At 37.2% G+C, this 19,053-nt stretch overlaps 2 protein-coding genes across 2 annotated transcripts; one reads left to right on the forward strand and one right to left on the reverse strand.

Annotated features, from left to right (window-relative positions):
• Window positions 1–1,024: 1,024 nt before the first annotated feature.
• Window positions 1,025–12,563, reverse strand: zgc:162193 (TRPM8 channel-associated factor homolog). Its single transcript, XM_052576067.1, has 8 exons — window positions 12,439–12,563; window positions 4,136–4,872; window positions 3,058–4,049; window positions 2,872–2,966; window positions 2,520–2,733; window positions 2,183–2,422; window positions 1,707–2,044; window positions 1,025–1,609 (listed from the first exon to the last, which is right to left on the reverse strand). Exons 2-8 carry the CDS (start codon window positions 4,750–4,752, stop codon window positions 1,367–1,369), a joined length of 2,739 nt encoding a protein of 912 aa, XP_052432027.1. The 5' UTR covers window positions 4,753–4,872; window positions 12,439–12,563; the 3' UTR covers window positions 1,025–1,366.
• On the forward strand, window positions 12,455–18,463 carry pnkp (polynucleotide kinase 3'-phosphatase). Its single transcript, XM_052576068.1, has 17 exons — window positions 12,455–12,601; window positions 12,700–12,746; window positions 12,879–13,142; window positions 14,173–14,436; window positions 14,532–14,611; window positions 14,701–14,758; window positions 14,876–14,983; window positions 15,451–15,522; window positions 15,670–15,718; window positions 15,962–16,032; window positions 16,293–16,385; window positions 16,943–17,039; window positions 17,123–17,184; window positions 17,333–17,442; window positions 17,529–17,616; window positions 17,794–17,861; window positions 17,980–18,463. Exons 1-17 carry the CDS (start codon window positions 12,481–12,483, stop codon window positions 18,098–18,100), a joined length of 1,773 nt encoding a protein of 590 aa, XP_052432028.1. The 5' UTR covers window positions 12,455–12,480; the 3' UTR covers window positions 18,101–18,463.
• Window positions 18,464–19,053: the final 590 nt, after the last annotated feature.

Here is a 19,053-nt window from a genome sequence, read left to right on the forward strand (position 1 = left end):
ATACAATAGTGGAATGAAATACAATAAAATAAAATTATAATAATCCAATGGAATATTACCCAGAGAGACATTCACTGGAGTTTAAAAACATCAGCAAAAAAAATAATTAGAAATAAAGGGTTAACTTTTAGATTTGTATGTACAGTAGTTGATTTGCTGATTATGATGTTTTGCTAGTTGGTGAATCCCTCATGGTCCAGTAAAATGTAAGATTGGTAAACTGTCGCAGCAGAACCCAAACATCTATCTGGGACAAAATCAGGCTCTGAATGAAGACTACACAAACTCAGGATTTGACTGGGACACTTGAACTCCAATGGACATCATGCAGTTAAACAGCTAATTCCTTTACTCCTGCTGATACATTTTTAGAGATTGAGGTCATAATTTCTGATAGATCAGATCTGAGCATTATTACATTTATCACCAAAGTTAGAAGCTAGTACTGTGGAGACTTAGGGATCATTTAGATTTAAAAATGAGTTTTCCTGAAGTAAAAAATACCATTAAATCACCTCAGAAATGAATGATTTTCAGTCTCTTTTAGTTCCAAGTCATAATGCCACCTTTACCCTGACCAATGCGAACGCTGAATCGGAACACTTGGAACAAACATGAGTTTAAACTGACCAGCTTGTTCAATTCCAATTGTCATCAGATTTATGTACTGGTTGGTGCAATTTCTTCCTCTAACAACTGGATCATAAAGAACATTGTCAAAAGTGTCAACATCCCAGAGTACATATGGAACGCTCACTGCTGCATCATTCAAAATGGCTGCCCCATCCTAAGTTGTGCTGCAACTGCCCTAAACACAGTAATTTTGTTGTAGAATGCACATTAGATGAGACGATCGACTTACTTCAGCAATTTTCTGATGCACCAGTGAATGAGCTATTCAGTGGGCAATGCATATCTTAGGCTCGCATGAATTTATCAAGTCTCTTGAGCATTTGCAACAGGGCTTTATTCTGTATTTTCAAATCACATAAACATTATGCACCATTCATAAAATAATATAATCTAAAATATTATATATGATTTATTCTCTTTGATAGAAAAAAGGAAAGGAAATACACCATGCCATACTGTTTATTGCAGTTCACGCAGTTTTCAGTATTTATGAAAAGTATAATGTGTGATTCTGTTTAACCTTAGCCCATTAGCCTACTGCCACCTTTAATTAATATCAAGTGCTCTGAATATTCCATAACTTAAACTGACATGAATCAATTGCCCATCTATGTACTTATAAGAAAGGTTAACTTCTGTGACATTCCAAGTAAGCATTTATCATTTTTATACTTAATCTAACCCATTAGATTAAAATTGGCACTGTACATTTTTAACACTGTCTGAGATGTTCCTATGCATACTGGACCATAGGATGGTCATTCCATTCAGGGAGATGAGAGATCTTTTCTTGTGTGCTGGGCTCGATGGGCCAACCCCACGCTTTAAAGAAAGGGCAAAGATTCAGGCTGACCACCTTGGAGAAGGTCTCAGCATATAGATTCATCTTGCCTGCATTGTCTTTTGGCACTCCTTTCATATCATGGTAGGCAGTAAAAACTTTCTTGAAAGCATCCCAGCCAAATTTTTCCTGTAGCTGAAAAAAAAAACCAAGGTATAAATATTTTATATTTACATTATTTCTTTTTCATAATAATTACATAAATATTAAAATTTTAGCAGTCTGTTCGCACCTGCATGTATGTCTCGAGTGCTGTCCACATAGTCCAACTTTTTAAATCTTTACCGCCACTGCAATACATCTTGGTACGAGCCTGGCGGTTTTCTAGAGTCATGGCTGGATGAGCATTTGACCTATTTAAACCCAGCACTTCCTCATGCACATACACAGACCAAAGGTTGCAAGTGCACTCGGTGGTGTGTGGAGGGAACTCCCAAACTCCACGCTGTTGGTTATGACCCAGCTCGTGAATGGATCCCCAAATACCACTTTTATAGGCTTGCTGCACATTTACTAGAGCTGGGGCAGAGGTGGAGTGCATCATGATAGGATATCCAGCATGCATGAAACCTGCAAGGGGAAAAGGGGGAACAGTGTTATCATCAAGACAGTGTGAGTGTAATTCATATTAATAGCATGATTCCGTTGTAGTAGTGATGCTTCTTTATTCTAACAAAGATTCTGAGAGGATTTAATAATACCACCAACCATGAGAGATCTGAACATCTGCAACAAACCGCTCCTTGCGGGGAAACTTGGGAGGCCTTGCTGCAAGGTCAGCGATGCTTCTCATTATGCTGTCCCAAAGTTTAGCCACCTCATCAGGGCAGTCCAGATTCCTTATATATTCTGATTCTAATGTCATGATGATGTTCTCAAACTCAAGCTCTGCCCAGGGGGCAGGTGCTTGACGGATCCCGTCCACCCAGTCAGCTACACTGGTCACTCCTAAAGGAGGAAACAAGTAAGCATTGAAAAATTTTACAAAACAATATTAAATGTTCTGAATAGAAACCTCACTGTGATGCTCATTCAAAATTATTACCAGACTTGAAATATGGAGCCTGTACTGACACCTGCACGACAATTTCCACCCCATCCACTTCGCTTTGAGGAGGTGCTATTAGGTAGATGAGCCCTCCCCATAGATTGCAGACTTGAACCATCTCTGTGTCCAAAGGGAATCGCTCATGGACCACAGGAGCCCGTTTCAGAACGTCTGCTCCACCAATATTATCTGTTTGGCAACCAAGCTGCACCTGCATAAAATGTTATCCCCTCATGTTAATAACATGCTCTCCAAAACTATGAGAAATAAAGTTGTATCTATCATGGCAAGTATACTATATGCAGCAACTATTCCTTGATTGGATACATGTGTAGACTTGATTTATCACCTGCCATTTTTTCCCAACAATCTCTGGAGGTATTGCTATGTACGTCTTCATTCCAGGAGAAAGATATAAACCTGTGCTTATCCATTCTTCACAAGCTGAAACAAGTAATTTTTATTCTTATTTTAAAGTGTTCAAGTATTTTGAAACTTAAACCAGGAATATTATTTAGGGGGAAAACGTTCGTACCTCCAGTGTTGGCAGTGATCTGAACTCTTGCATTAGACACAGTTGGCAAGTTAGGTCTGTCCTTAATGATGTATGGAAGAAGGGCATCAGGATCAGGTGACACCTTGTAAATCTCAGTCCCAACACGGAGCATCAGATGGTCCTTTGCACTTTGAACAGGGCAGTTACTACACACTTGTGGAACACCTACCTCCTTCACTATGTCACTAAGAAGACCTACCACTGAAGTATAGGCAGTACTGTCATGAGATTGCATGCGAAGGTAACTGGCACAGTCATTGCCCAGCTGTTTTAAGCAGCTCTGTTCATGACTAGTCAGTTCTTTCCCCAGGCTTACATGTTCAGCAAACCGATGCAGCATGCTACGAAAGTGGTACCCCTCTTTACAACTATGCTCAATTTCTGGGGCTTTGTATAACCCTCCACCCAAGGTGCTGCCCAAGAGACACAATCCCATCTTATTAAGAATGTGATTTCCTGGATAATCAGTCATCACATTGCAGCCGCAGTGGGTCTGGGCCCAATACCAGGCATGACCCCCAATCATAAGACCACCGCCTTCAGCCACAAATTCTTGAATCTCTGCACACTGGGTATCACTGTATGAAGTGCAAACATAAACACTTAGATCTTCTTTAAAACCAGTTAACTGGCAATCTAAACCAGATTTGCTCAGTACTGTGTGGGCTCCCTTTAGGTTGGGTAGAATCCCAATAGCACCCTTGCGACCCTCGTCCAGCCACTTGATAGCGTTGATCAGGAAAGTGGACAGAGATTCCCGTCCCATGAAGCCTTCATGTGAAAGCAGGATTACACGACCTTGCCCATAATAGGCACCAGCAATGAATGCTTTTCCAGCTGGAGTAACTGCGATAGGAAATGCTAATGGTCCGTGCACCATCACCTCAGATGATATAGCCCCACCTTGGACATCAAACTCAGACACACCTTCTAGCAGGAACTGTAGGTCATCTTTAAAGTCCTTGCCTATCCTGAAAAGAAACAATTGGAAACAGCTTATGAAATGTTTGTTTTCTTACAGAATGGGTAAAAAAATAAGAATGTCTGTTGAACTTACGATACAGAAAGCCAACTGGAAGGGATGCTTCCTGGAACAGGAAAGATGCCAACTTCTCCTTGGTGTTCCGAGAAGTAAATTCCTGCAACACTGCACACTTTGTTTCCTGGGAAGTTCCTTAAAGTGTTTTCTTCTGGGTGGGCTTCAGCCCAACTCCAGGCCTGGCCGGCAATGATCAAGCCACCCCCAGCTTTGATGAAAGCGATCAGATCCTTTGCACAGCTCTCGACACTGTAAGCATCTGTGATATATATAGCTAATCCATTCTGAAAGTCTCCTAGCTCTGTCTTGATAGGGCAGTAGTTCAAGTTTTCAGCTAGTGAACGTAAACTCTTCTGAATCCCTACAACGCCAGCATCACCGGTACATGGCATGAGCCACATTAGGGCATTCTCTATCAGGCCAGGGAAGCTTGTTAGGTATTGCTCATGTCCCAACACCACCACACGTCCCTGACCGTAATGAGATGCGGCCATTAGCACCTGACCTCTTGGATTCATGGCAAGTGGAAAGGCATGTTCACCTATTAGTACAAGATCACTGGGCACTACTTTCCCTTCAAAATCAAGCTCCTGCAGGCCATACATGATATTGTAGTAGTCTTGTTCACGTGCCATAATGAATTAGCTCTGTTTAGCAAGTCAGTTCAAAACAATCACTCTCAATGTACAGTGAGTTTTCCAGGGTAAGAGCACTGGGTTTGTTCAGCCAGAGCTTATGAAGTAAATGGATACCGACTGGTTTTCAGTCCCACACAAAGACAGACAAAGGGAGAAAAAAAATCAAGTTAAAAGCATACATATATAAATAATAAATTTTGTGAATTACATTTCTTAAAGGGGGGGGGGGGGGGGGGTGAAATGCTCGTTTTCACTCAATCTCCTGTTAATCTTGAGTACCTATAGAGTAGTACTGCATCCTTCATGACTCCAAAAAGTGTTTAGTTTTATTATATTTATAAGAGAAAGATAGTCTGTACTGTTTTTTCCCGGAAAAACATGAGCGCCTGGAGGCGTGACGTGTGGGCGGAGCTAAAGAATCACGAACGCGATTAAGCTTTTGCGTTGAGAGCGTCTGGAAGCTGTGACATTACCGTGAGGAAAAACATCATCCAAAACAAACCATGGCTAACAGTCAGATTCAGCGTATATTTATGATCCAGAATCAGATCCAGAGGCTGAAATTTAACAAGAGCAGCAGCAGCAACCACCTCTCTATGTGATATGTATTGAAACTCTATATATTTGCTTAGCGGTTTTGGAAAATGACTAAGTTCCACTTTATGTCATCTTTTTTTTTTTTTTTTTTTTTTTTTTAAGGTGTACATGTGGAAAGTGCAGTTTGATGACAACATCGTATGTTGTTTACTTGATGTGCTTACGCGCTGATAGCTAAGTTAACAACACAGAGATATTTTAAGCAGTTTTACCTATCGCCTGCGGTTCCAACACACGATCGTGACCCTTTTTCGTTGGGACTGCATTATCCTTAAGAAATAAACTATATGCAAATCCGGCGTCAAACTAGGCCTTGTTTGTAAAACAAGCATCTTCGAAATGCAGGGAACAAACAAAAACACTTGCACAACTCCGTTGATGCTCTGTAAGAATAAACTCCATCCACTGGTCCCTTAATGCTGTTTTTTTTTTTTTTTTTTGGTAATCTGTGCAGGGTTGTCTTGCCCTGGCAACCAAAAACACACTTCTTTTGTGACATTTTGCTCTCGCTCTGATCAGTGAATGTCTCTTCTCTCAGTGCTCTGCTATACGGGAGCGCGCGCTCTTCCGGCAGAAGTGCCCTTAGGACCCATATAAGGAAATTCCGCTCCATCTAACGTCACACAGAGCCATACTCGAAAAAAACTTTCCGAAACTTGTGAGAAACGGGAAGAGGTATTTTTGGAACAAAATTTGTCCTTCAAACGTACAACTTAATTTTTGAAACTTTGTCCATGTTTAGCATGGGAATCCAACTCTTTAACAGTGTAAACAACTTCACCCCCCCCCCCCCTTGACATATTATACAAAAATCTGAAACGATTCAAATCACAATTTAAAAATGTTTCACAATTTCCCATTTATGGCTACATTTGTAACAATTGCAACTTCATATCGCACAATTGAAACTTGGTGTCTCATAATTTTTTCATACTTTATTCTAAACAGAGCATTCATTATACACTTACCTTCATATGGAGATACAAAACCATTCAGATGACTTTCTCGCTTATCTAATGTGTAACAACTGTGAGAATGTGTTTGTCGTTATGGCAAAAGCTCAAATATTTAATAGCACACCCAACAAACACACCCATAAATAAACCTTTTCATTTTTTTTGTTCTTCCAGGAACCACCTCTGACCCCTCCCTCTACAGGTTGACATTTTATTAAGCTGTTTAAATCTCTTTTCAATGCAGACTATTTGAGGTAAACATTTCTGACTATAATATCCAGTAATAATTATCTGTAAAAAACAAAGGTGTTGGGAAGGAAATATTGTGGCTGCAAGTTAAGAATTTGTTGCTATGACTAATTGTGTTTCATGACCATGACTCATTTTAGGTAAAGGCTAGAATACAATGCATAACTTTTGCCTTGGTTTAGAGTCTAGAAGAGTCAATAGTGCTGTCAATCTGTCAAGTACAAGTACAGTCAGCTGTCAATAGTGAGAACCAGTCAGAAGTAGTCAGCAGTAGCGCTAGTTTGTCTAGTATTATTTCACAGAAAACATATTGTGTGATAGACAAAGACTATTTTAGCATTAAAGGGACAATAAGTAACTTTTTAGGTATTTTATTATCTAAAATCAATATTTTTATTCATAAATATGCCCTCAATGGTGTACAAATACCTATGCCAATGTTTAAACTAATCCTCGTAAATGAAGAATTTATTATCTTTATATACATGGGACGGGTAGGTCGACGGAGGCTTCCATGTAGATCCGCCATCTTGCAAAACTATAATAGCAGAGAGGGACAAAAAGTACTAAGCCAACGCGTTTCCACAGCGCGTTTTCGGTCAGAGCCAGAAACGCAGGTGCAGAGCAGTGAGAGGCGCTTGAAACTGCACCGGCAAGTTTAAAAGTCTGGATTGCATTCTTATTATGGACCATACATATGCTGCGCCACAGGAGAAGAAAACATCGTCGCCAAAACAGTCAAAAATAGAACGTAAAAGGAAACGTGACTGTAGATTACAGAAAACAAGAGTTAATGTCGGGGAAGCTTTTTCTAGGTGAATAGAGCTAATGCTGGATAAAGATATCAAAAGAGACGCTGAAGTGGCCAGTTTTCTTCTCGACAGGTAAGTCAGTGTTACAATCTATACTACAATTTTTTTTTATATCTAACAATGCACATTATTCAGAAAATATAACGAATAAAGAAGACATAACTATTAATTACAATATTTCATGTTTTCCACAGTCAGTAATTCATACTGTAACATTCGTTTGTTTATGGTCATGTTGCTGTTTGTTTGAAATAACACACCTGTTCACCTGAAGGAAAACTCGACGAAGTGCTATTAGAAGACATCCCGTCAAAGCTTTTTGGTACATATCGCCTACCGTAGATGCAACGCGCATTTGAAAAAGCGAGGCGCTGGAGAGCAAAATTAGTTTGAATGCAAAATACAATTTCACCACTAGATGGGAGTAATTCCTACTTAGTGCCCCTTTAAACTACGCATCTGTCTAGTCAGAGGAACAAATTCGTACAAATTGGCAATGATTTAACTATAACAATGGAGTGAATAAATAAAATGTTGCAATGAAGTTATGAAAATAATATAGATTCATGGCCACTATATCCATTTTTTCTTCATCTGGATGTCATGTGCGGGGCTGCATAGCTTTGAGACAAAAAACATATGGCAGTTGGTACTGCATTATGCAGAGTAAATAAACTATGTTTACCAAGACATAATTATGCAGAGTAAATAAACTATGTTTACCAAGAGAAGACATAATTATTAGCAGGATATCCTATTGCATGATAATACTTATGTAAATTGGAGATTTGTCATTTAACAAAAAATTTTAATATATATATATAAACTGAATAGACATGCATTTCTTCTGACATACATTTCTTTCTTTGTACTGATTTTCAGGGACTACACAAAGGTTTAAAAGCCCTTTTCAACATTGAAACTGTTCAAAATAGTTTGCTTATCCCTCCCTCCCTCCCTCCATCCATCCATCTATCTATCTATATAGTTTCCCGCTGGTAGACATTATTAAGATCACAGTTGTATAGTAGTACATTAATAACGTGCCCACTGAGCAAAAGTACTTTGTCGGACATTGAAATGACGTCCCCTGAAGAGCCAGAATGAAAGTTTTTATGAAGTCTTTTTTCAACGTCTTTTCGACGTCTTTGTCGGACGTTGGAATGACATCCCCTGAAGAGCCAGAATTAAAGTTTTTATGACGTCTTTTTTCGACGTCTTTGTCGGACGTTGAAATGACGTCCCCCAAAGAGCCAGAATGAAAGTTTTTATGACTTCTTTTTTCGACGTCTTTTCGACGTCTTTGTCGGACGTTGGAATGAGATCCCCCGAAGAGCCAGAATTAAAGTTTTTATGACGTCTTTTTTCGACGTCTTTTCGACGTCTTTGTCGGACGTTGAAATGACGTCCCCCAAAGAACCAGAATGAAAGTTTTTATAATGTCTTTTTTCGACGTCTTTTGTACGTCCAATATCGACTTACACAGGACGTCTCTAGGAGGTTAAAATTGAGTTCAGATTTCTGGACAAAATAAACACTCTTAGGCTTGTGATGACGATCGGGAGGACGTCATCACCAAAGCGCCCACTTAATATCTGACTGTGTTGTGGCTATGGGGAAGGAAGCAATGTGTTTAAAGTGTTCATTGATAAAATGTGTAGGGTTTATGTCCCGTGGACTATGATTATCAAGAGCTGTGTGAAAGCAGAAACAGTTTGACTTGAAGTGCATGTCTGCTGTGAGATGTGTATGAACTGAAAGACGTACCCCTGCAAGTGGTTGAGTTGTAGGTTTTGCTGTTGACAGCATATTCTTTTGTGTTTTGTAGTTTCAGTGCTTGTTTTGTTGTATTTTTGTTACTTTCTTTGTTTTTGTTTCTTTTTGAAATATCACTCTTAATCATCACTGATTGGCGGCATGTCTCTAATAAATTTGAGCAACTGGAAAATTACCCTGTTGTACTGAGCCTTCCTAACTCCTTCCTGGCCTCTCAGTTACTTCTACCCGACAAGGCTGCATTCAATTAAATCTCATGTTTATTTCCATGCAATTTATCTTTCTACTTGTAAATAAACTTAAAGAAACAGTGTGTTCACACACACACACAAACACAAAAAACATAAAAATAAAATACATTTCACTCATTATACAGTGGATAACAAATAACAACAAACAATTTAGTTTAGTTGGGTCCACACATTATGTTCACCTGTTGGAGCTTCACTTTTTAAGCTTTTTCACTTTTATTTAAACTGCAATTAGCATAAAATTCTTAAATATGGTATTCTTAATTCATGTAATAGTCAAGTGTTTGTGCGCCTAAATATTATCTGCATGCACTATAATAATAATAATAATAATAATAATAATAATAATAATAAAAACACTATATACTACAATGCAAGGGTTTTCGATCTGGGGTTCAGGACCAAAGCAAATGGGTCCACAAAATATTTTATACCATATTTTTCAGACTCCAAGTCATATTTTTGAATCTTCTAAGATGTGCTGAATTATTCCAAAGTAACTTATATAATGCATCTAATGTCAAAAAGCCTAAGCACAACGTAAACATAAAAGTGGGCACTGTTTCTATAAATATAGTTCTCATTCTCTCAAGTCTGTCTGTACACAGTAGCATTGTCTGCAATGAATTCCGCCTCCGAATTCTGGTGCAAAGGGTGATTCGAAGGGTCAAGGAAAACCACATCTGGGATTCTGTTGTGCCGCTGACATTGTCAGGAAGTGTTAATCAGATCTGGCATAATAGCTGTTTTATGGTTAATTATCAGGGACCAATGTTTCTTAAACAGTGATTGTGTATTAGCATGTTAGATTTTATTAGAATGACCGATTAATATAATAGTAGTGTTAACTTGTGACAGTTGTTTTTTTTTTTTTTTAGTTTTTTCAGTTAGTTGCAATGCATACCTTTAATACTTACCATCATTAAATGTGCTTTTACTTTTTTATTGTAAAGTAAAAGTTAATTTGTGTATATTGAAACTATTTATATTAATTAATTGGACAGACACAATGAAATAGCTGATAATGAAGTCTTTTTATAATAATTCATGAAAAAAAATTGTCAACTCTGCTCTGGTGTTCATTGTTATTTCACACATTGTATTAAATAAATATATACAACCAGTAAATGTGTATGCATATCATATACGTTACAGAATATTGAATACAAAATGTGTTCAGCTTGGTATGTACATATTTACATCTAATTAAGAGCAAGCACTGTATATTTAATGTTACAGTATAATTTGTGATTTCTCTAATATGTTACAAAAGATCTACACTACAAAATATGCTACATACTACTCAACTACATAGAGTATATACACATAAGAAAAGACGTTATAATAGTACATGTCTAGCTTGTCTTTCATTGATGCTATGAACGCATCATCTCGCCAGATCCTCTGTATTGTGCAATCTGATTTCGTGTCAGTCACAAAGTCACACCAATGAAGACCAGTAACTGCAAGCTGACCTTGTACCTGCCAGTAGTATTTATGGGTCTCTTTAAGTTTGGCTATTCCTCTCTGAATTTTCACAAACGGAACCTGAGCAATATTGTCAGCAGAGGTGCTTTTTACCTCCACTAGTCCAAACTGGAATTTTTCAGATGGATCGTGGACTCGTCTGTCTGGACTAGCTCCCAGATGTGGTACTTCTGGGTTGATAATAAAGCCACATGGTAGGACACTAACACTGGCTGTCTCAGAATATTTTCTCAAAATATCTGGCTCAAGTTCAAGGCCACGTTTCATAGCACTTGTCTGCCTTGTGCCCTTAATGATTCTTGTGGCCAATGACTGACTAGCTGAATCCCCAACCACATGACAAACCTCCCGGAACCTGCTTGCAGTAACCCTTGATTTCCGAATCTGTCCCCAAGCAGTGCATTTTGACTGTAGTCTTGTGGCCTCTTCAATCTGGCAAGCTGAGCTATGGGTAACCTTTATAGACTCCAGATGAAGTGCTTGATGGTGTGTGGGCACAAATTTTAAATTACAGCTAAACTCATAACCAAGCACAGGTAGTGGGGGAAAATTAACATCAGGAACACCTGCAGCTATAGGGGGACATTGGTAAGACAGTGGACTGCCACAAGGTACAGGACCAAATTGTGAGGGGACCAACTCTACTTTTGACATACCCTCAAGTATGTGTGCCAGCATAGGCTTGGGATTTATCCGATTTAGTTTTAGCACCAGAAGCCAAGACATCAGCAAATTATGAACACAAATTATGAGTCGTGAAGACATTAAGCTGTAGCTGTGCGCACACACACACACAAACAAACAGAAACAAAACAAACAAACACACACACACACATAAACAAAGTTGTGAATTACCCAACAGATTGAAATTAAAATAAATACAAAATACAAAATCTAAACAGCAGATTACAGTCGTAGTTCAACGTCCAGATATGAACCGGATTTGCACGTCGAGTGGACGTCCAGATATGGTCCAGACCGACCGACCCAATTTAGACTTGATCTGCACGTCGTATAGACGTCTCATGTTTGTTGGGTGGTATGTCAGAAACTACAGTAAACATAGTAACAAATGACGACATGGGAATCAAACAATAGATGTCGCTGTTCCACATCGGAGATATTCACGTGTCGGACCAGAACAGTCTGTACAACAACTGAGCCACAAGAAGTTAACGTAACGTTTTAGGCAACTGGTAAGCGCTGTTTAGATTTTGTATTTTGTTTTTAAAGTAAAATCATGGTGGTTTGACTGAGATATAATTGTGATGGCGTCTGTAGATACACGCAGACTGCGCAGGTTGTAGAGCTAGTTTGAGCCTACACAATGATTGAGCCCTCCGCTTTCAAAGTCCGAATGAGTTCATCTTTAGAAAAGAAACACTAAAGTAACTTGCGTATTAAAACTAAGTTGACGTAGATAGCTAATGACTTGCAGTTATTTGCTTACATATTCGTAATTAACGTTAGCTCATTAGAAAACGTACGAAAGAAAGAAAGGCAACTTAGCATTTAGTCAGGCTTTTTGAATCTAACTTCTATTTCTTACTGTACCTTGTCCTCTTGAAGTCCATCGGGTGTCGTCTGTGAATAGAGATGCAGTGCACACTAGTAAGTGTGAACGGAGCTCGGGTTGAACTGGCAGATGGTCGAGCTTTAATGTTAGGTCGAGGCCCTGAAACCAAAATCACAGACAAGAAGTGCTCAAGGCATCAAGGTGAGTTTTTAGATCACACCCCATCTATCCTAGTAATACAAAAATAGTATGTTTGTTTCTGTTCATAAGGAATACCTGAGTGCTTCTCTTCTTGACAGTCAAACTTGTGGCCAACTATACCAAACAGGAAGTTCTGGTTACACAGGTAAAAACAACATTGTATGTTACGGTTTACTGAGATAGTCAATCTTATTAATACCAGTGTTTTAAAAGCATTTTCTAATACTTAAATATACAAAAGCATAAGTGAGTACAAGCCATCCTATGTGTTCGGCAGCTCGGGCCCAACCCTTGTTCCCTGGACGGTCAGTGTTTGGGACGTGGCGAGTCTGGATGTTTGACAGCTGGCTGCACACTGTATCTGGTCAATCAGTCCCACCCATTTACAGTCGAATTTGTTGGAAAGCCAAATGAAAAGTCCTCCTCTCCTCAGAAGAAAGGAAAAGCAGCAAATGAAAGCAGAGACAGACAGAAAAGCTCAAATGATGGGTCCGGCCCCAAGAGGAGCATCCACGATTATTTTTCTAAATCCCCTAAAAAGGTATAAAGATCTCGACTAATAGAACTGTTTGGGAAAATATTTAAAATTTTATTTTGTGGTTAATAATTAATAAAAAAAATTCTGCAAGAATGCATTCACTTTAAAATTACAAATGATTTTTATTTTAATTAAATGCTGTTCTTCTAAAAATACTATTTATCAGAATTAAACGATAATATGCTTTTTAAGCCACAGGATTAATATTTTTCCCCTACGACATCGAGTTAAGCAGAGTTTGATGATAATAGTTAAACTTTATGCAACAAAAAAAAGTTTTACAAATAAATAAATAAAATAAATAAAAAATACAGCAAACTAATACAATAAAACACCATAAAAACCTGAAAACACTATAAAAACATAATTTATGAAATTGAATCAAAACAGAGTCATCTCTTCATATATACACACACACACACACGTGTATACACTTATTTTTTTTTTCTATTTTTTTTTAGGTGTCGTTGTATGGATGTGTTACTGCAGTTATTTATTTTTTCTGGAAGTGCTCATAACAATATCATTGATTTTATGCTTAGGAACACAGCAGTGTTTTGACGAGATCAACACAGCTATGGTTTATGTAGAAGGCAAGAAAAACATTGGATATAAACGGTACTGAAGAATAAATAAATGTAGGATTTTCTAAACAGATAAACATATGAATTGTAAACTCATTAATAGAAAATTATCCTTTTTTTTTAACCATTGTCAAATTATTTTTAGTTAATTGAAATTAAACAATATAAGTGATTGGTGAAAAACTTTTACATTAGAAATATTGCCTTGGCAACAAATGGATATAATCTATGTTTAGGTTGAAGGCTAACAATTAGTGAAATAAAACTTTTAAAAATGTTAATTAAAGCTAAATAAAAAATATGTATTAAATAATAAAAATGACAAAAGCACTTGACAAAATTAATAAAACTTTAACTGAAACCTGAAAATATGCAAATTTAATTTAAAATGTTAATAAATACTAAAAAATCATATATCAAATACTAAAATAACACTGCTTGACTCTCAGGCGACAAAACGCCCTCACAGCCCAGAGGATGATGTCCCTCCCACGAAACGAGGCTGTGGTGGTGATGAAGATGATGAAGATGATGAGGCCTCAGCTGAAGAAAAGCTTAAGCAGTTCCAAGCACATGCACAGAAAGAGTGTGAGAAGCTGGAGTCACCATCAGTCAAAGCCACTGCTCCATCTTCCTCTTGTTCTCAAAGTCACTGGCAACAGATCGGCAGCCTTCTGCTCTTCACTGCCGCAGGGGCTCCAGATAGCTCCAAAGTAAGACAGTTCTTACAGGAACTGCATATTTGTAGTATTTCATCAGTGACGCCATTATGCTTCAATGATATTTGATGCTTTAATTTCTGATTCAGATTGCAGGGTTTGACATTGATGGCTGCATCATCACTACGAAGTCTGGAAAAGTATTTCCCACAAGTCCAGATGACTGGAGGTGAATCTTGTTGAAGAACTTGCGGTACACTGCAGCTTTTTGTTGTGTCTCGTGTGATTTTCTTTTTTCTTTTCTTTACTTTTGTTTAGGATTCTGTTCCCAGAGATTCAGCCCAGACTGGCCAGTCTTTTGAAGAAAGGATACAAGGTGCTTTTTAATCTGCTTTTACTTTTTGTTGAACTGAATTTGCAGGATTGATACTGGTATGGCTGTTTTTGCGTTAGTAGCGCAAGCATCTTCATCGTTGTATTCGTCTCTTTTTAGGTGGTGTTTTTCACCAATCAGATGGGTATTTCTAGAGGCAAGCTCAGACCGGAGGTGTTCAAGTCAAAGGTTGAGGATATTCTACAGACGCTGCAGTTGCCCATCCAGGTGAACGACACGTTGACTATTTTACATACAGTACTGTTTATAAAATTGGTGCTGGTAAGATTTTAAAGCATTTATTATAATGTTAAATAAGTGTTTTCTGTTTGAATATATTTTAAATTGTAATTTATTTCTGTGATTCAAAGCTGATTTTCAATGGTCATTACTCCAGTCTTCAATATGACATGATCCTTTGGAAATCATTCTTATATGTTGCTCAAAAAAATCAGTGTTGAAAACTGCATACATTTTTATGAAAACCATGTTTTTTGTTGTTACAAATGTCTTTCCTGTCTCTTTTGATTAATTTAATGCGTTCTTGCTGAACACAAGTATTATTTCTTAAAAAAAAAAAAAAATGATACTGATCCCAATCTTTTAAACGGTGTTGTAATTTTGTGTTGATTAAATTTCTCAATCTTTTATCTTTATGAATGTGAATGCATTATTATTATTATTATTATTTGTAGGTATTTGCTTCCACAGCCCCTGGTATATACAGGAAGCCTGTTATTGGGATGTGGGAACATCTGTGTGAGAAGGTGAATCCCTCTTGTGGTTATTTGTAGGATTGCATTTTAAAGGAATTGCGTAATTGAGTTGTATGATTTGTTTTACATTACATACAGCAAGCGGCAGGTTTGATTCAAGTGTCCTGTGTGTGTGAAGGCATTGTTGTGTTTTTGCAGGCGAATGGAGGAGTGGCTGTAGATGTGTCACAGAGCTTCTATGTAGGAGGTGAGCTCCCTCAAGTGGTTGTGATCCGCATTCTTGAAACATTTGAGATTTGACGTAAAATTATTGTTGCTAAAAATTATTTTATTTTTATAATTTTATTTTTTCAAAGATTCATAATCTATTGATTGGCACTAAATCTTGACTTAATGTTGTTTTGTTATTTTTAATTTACAGCACATGGTGCAAAATGACCCATAACATGCCATATTTCTGTGCTCAGTCAAGGTTTTCTCTTGTGTACAGATGCAGCAGGACGTCCCGCTAACTGGGCACCAGGAAAAAAGAAGAAAGACTTCTCCTGCAGTGACAGACTGGTAATCAGATTAACTGCAGTCTTCATTACACTTTACACATTACTTTTTATTTGCATTTTTTTTTACACGGTTTTGTATATTCTACATATTTATGTAAATTGTGTGCAATACCTTTACTCTGTTTTGACCACAAGGGGGCATGGTAGTGCTGTCTTGCTCCATTTTGGTATAACAAAAAAGAAAAGTTTTACAGGCCTATGACAAAATACATACATTTTTCATCTGCTTTTTTTCTTTATATTTTTCTCCTCTCTCTACAGTTTGCCATCAACATTGGTCTTCAGTTTCACACACCAGAGGAATACTTCTTGGGCTGGAAACCCGCTCAGTTCAGCTTGCCAGAATTTGATCCTGTAAACAACTGGTCTTTTTTTTTTATTTACATGTTTTCTATATTTTCTTTCCTTAAGTTTTCTTTTTTAAAAGAAATGAATACTTTTATTCAGCGAAGTTGCATTAAATTGATCAAAATTAACAGTTAAGACATTTATATTTTAGACAAAAAATATAGAGATATATATTTAAAACATTATAACACATTTATATCTTAGTTTCTATTCATCAGAGAATCCTAAAAAAAAAAAAAGGTCTCCACAAAAATATAGCAGAGCAACTATTATCAATTTTGATTTATTTACAAGAAATGTTTCTTGAGCAGCAAATCAGCATATTAGAATGATTTCTGAAGAATCACTTGACACTGGAGACAGGAGTAATGATGCTGAAAATTTAGTTTTGTCATCGCAGGACTAAATTACCATTTTAAAATATATTAATTTAGAAAACAGTTGTATGTAATAATATTGAACAATATTTTTAGTTTTACTGTTAAATAAATGCAGACTTTGTAAACCTTCTTTCAAAAACATTTAAAAAAGACTTTTTATGTTTTTTTTATCTCCTTGTCCAGAGGAAATTGGATTCTGAAAGACATCTTTACGATCCTCCAGATGCCTCCCTCACATCCACCAAGCAAGAAGTCATTGTAGCAGTGGGATTTCCTGGATGTAAGCAGTTTTTTTCTTTTTCACCTTTTAGGTGACAGCCTTTTTTTATGACACATCCCCCCTTTTTTTTTTTTTTTTTGCAGCTGGCAAATCAACGTTCTTCCAGACACACATCGTTCCGCAGGGCTACGTGTATGTGAACAGGGTAAGTTATGCTATCTACTACAACCGAGAACCTAGACACAAGAAGTAGATCCCCAAGAGCAGGATATTATTATATTTAGAAGCATTGGAGAAAAACATTTTAAATGTGTATAATGATTTGTTTAATTGTCTGTGCACATGAACTCTAGGACACACTTGGCTCCTGGCAGCAGTGTGTTTCAGCTTGTGAACGCGCTCTAAAGGAAGGCCAAAGCGTTGCAGTGGACAACACTAACCCTGACCCTGAGTCTAGAAAAAGGTGCCTACCTCTATTTCCCAAAATAAAGTAAAAAATGTATCCTTGTCTTTTTGATTAAACAGCACCATCAATGATTTTCTCCACAGATATGTAGATGTCAGTCAAAGTGCTGGAGTTCCCTGCAGGTGTTTCAACTTCACAGCGAGTCTGGAACAAGCAAAGCATAACAACAGGGTATGTGGGTCTTCACTGTAGTTATTTCACAGTGTGCAATATGTACAATAAATATTTAAGTCCGTATAATGTTACACTTTGCTACACTTCTTGCATGGAAAATCTGTATTCTGAACCAATTTTAACACCAGAATACACAGTTAGGGATTGATCTGATTTGTTTTTTGTTGGTTTTAGTTTCGTGAGATGATTCCTTCGGCCATCAAGCATGTTCATGTCAATGACATGGTGATGCACAGCTACAAGTGAGTCAGCAGCAAGCTTTTTCTGATAAACCAGATATTTTTGCTGGGAAATCACCATCTTTCTTGTTTAACTCAAACAAGTCTTTTGGATTCTGACTGTCTTTCTTGTTCTCTGTAGGAAAAAGTTTGTGGCACCCAGTTTGTCTGAGGGCTTCTCTGAAATCCTGCAGATTAATTTTGTGCCGAGTTTCAGGGAAAAAAGATCAGAGTTCCTCTTCATGCAGTTCTCCGAGGGCTAAGCGTGAAGTTGAGCAAAACCCAATTGACAATTAGTTGAATCTTTTTTACCTAGCAATAAGAGGAAATCAGAAGAATTCTAGAACAATTGACAATACAACAATTACACAAGTTACACAACTAATTGTATTGTGTGTTATACTGTCTCTTTCAGTTAAGTTTACACCTGTCTTTAAGTGACTTTAAAAAATTTTAGCAGTTATGAAGTCTCCCCAAAAGCAAATTTAAAAAAGTAAATTAAAGACAGGTGTTATGAAGACTGACTTATTAAACATTTCATAAATTGAGGAAACGATTTTGATTTTATGATCGCTTGTATTGCTTGTAGATTGTGTCAGACTGAATAAATACAATTACAATGTCAATATTTTCCAGTGTTCTTTGGTTTTCTTGTCTGTAAAATAAGACTTTATAGGTTAAATTCATGAGCTCAGATTTATAGGATTTTGAATGTTCTGCTTGTTTGCTTTATTTCGTCCCAGTCCCAGTGTAATGCTCTTTCTTTCTTTCTTTGGTGATGGGCACACAAAAAAGGTGAAATTGAAAATGTTACCAAGTGTGGCAATTTATAGGTCCTTATAAGTTTTTCCCTGTTGCAAAGTTTCTTAAACATTACATATTGAGTAATTATGACTCGACATCAGGCATGAGTTCACATCAAGTGGAATGGGGTTTAATACAGTTCATAAACTGACACAAATGTCTCCTTCATTGTAAGATTCAAAAGCTTAAAAAATCCAAATCATTCAATACATTGCAGATTACATACAAACCTAGCAGGTGTTGCTAATGCCAATTTTTGACAATTTGTCTGCAACCTTTACACTAGAAAATGGCAAGTTCTGTCATGAAATTCTTGACGGGCTGGCTGATAAGATTTTTTTTTTTTTTTTTTTTTTCTCTTTATGATTATTGTTATTGAATGAGGTTGTATCTTGGCCATACCTTTGCATAT

This window comes from Carassius gibelio, chromosome B15 (assembly GCF_023724105.1).
Source record: "Carassius gibelio isolate Cgi1373 ecotype wild population from Czech Republic chromosome B15, carGib1.2-hapl.c, whole genome shotgun sequence".
Taxonomy (NCBI): domain Eukaryota; kingdom Metazoa; phylum Chordata; class Actinopteri; order Cypriniformes; family Cyprinidae; genus Carassius; species Carassius gibelio.

Coding starts and splice junctions, on each gene's coding strand:
- pnkp (XM_052576068.1), top strand. CDS start 12,481: ATGCAGTGCACACTAGTAAGTGTGAACGGAGCTCGGGTTGAACTGGCA. Junction 14,612..14,700: donor ACAAGTCCAGATGACTGGAG/GTGAATCTTGTT, acceptor ACTTTTGTTTAG/GATTCTGTTCCCAGAGATTC. Junction 15,719..15,961: donor ACAGAGCTTCTATGTAGGAG/GTGAGCTCCCTC, acceptor TCTTGTGTACAG/ATGCAGCAGGACGTCCCGCT.
- zgc:162193 (XM_052576067.1), bottom strand. CDS start 4,752: ATGGCACGTGAACAAGACTACTACAATATCATGTATGGCCTGCAGGAG. Junction 4,050..4,135: donor TCCAGTTGGCTTTCTGTATC/GTAAGTTCAACA, acceptor GTTTCTTTTCAG/GATAGGCAAGGACTTTAAAG. Junction 2,423..2,519: donor GGCTCCATATTTCAAGTCTG/GTAATAATTTTG, acceptor TTCCTCCTTTAG/GAGTGACCAGTGTAGCTGAC.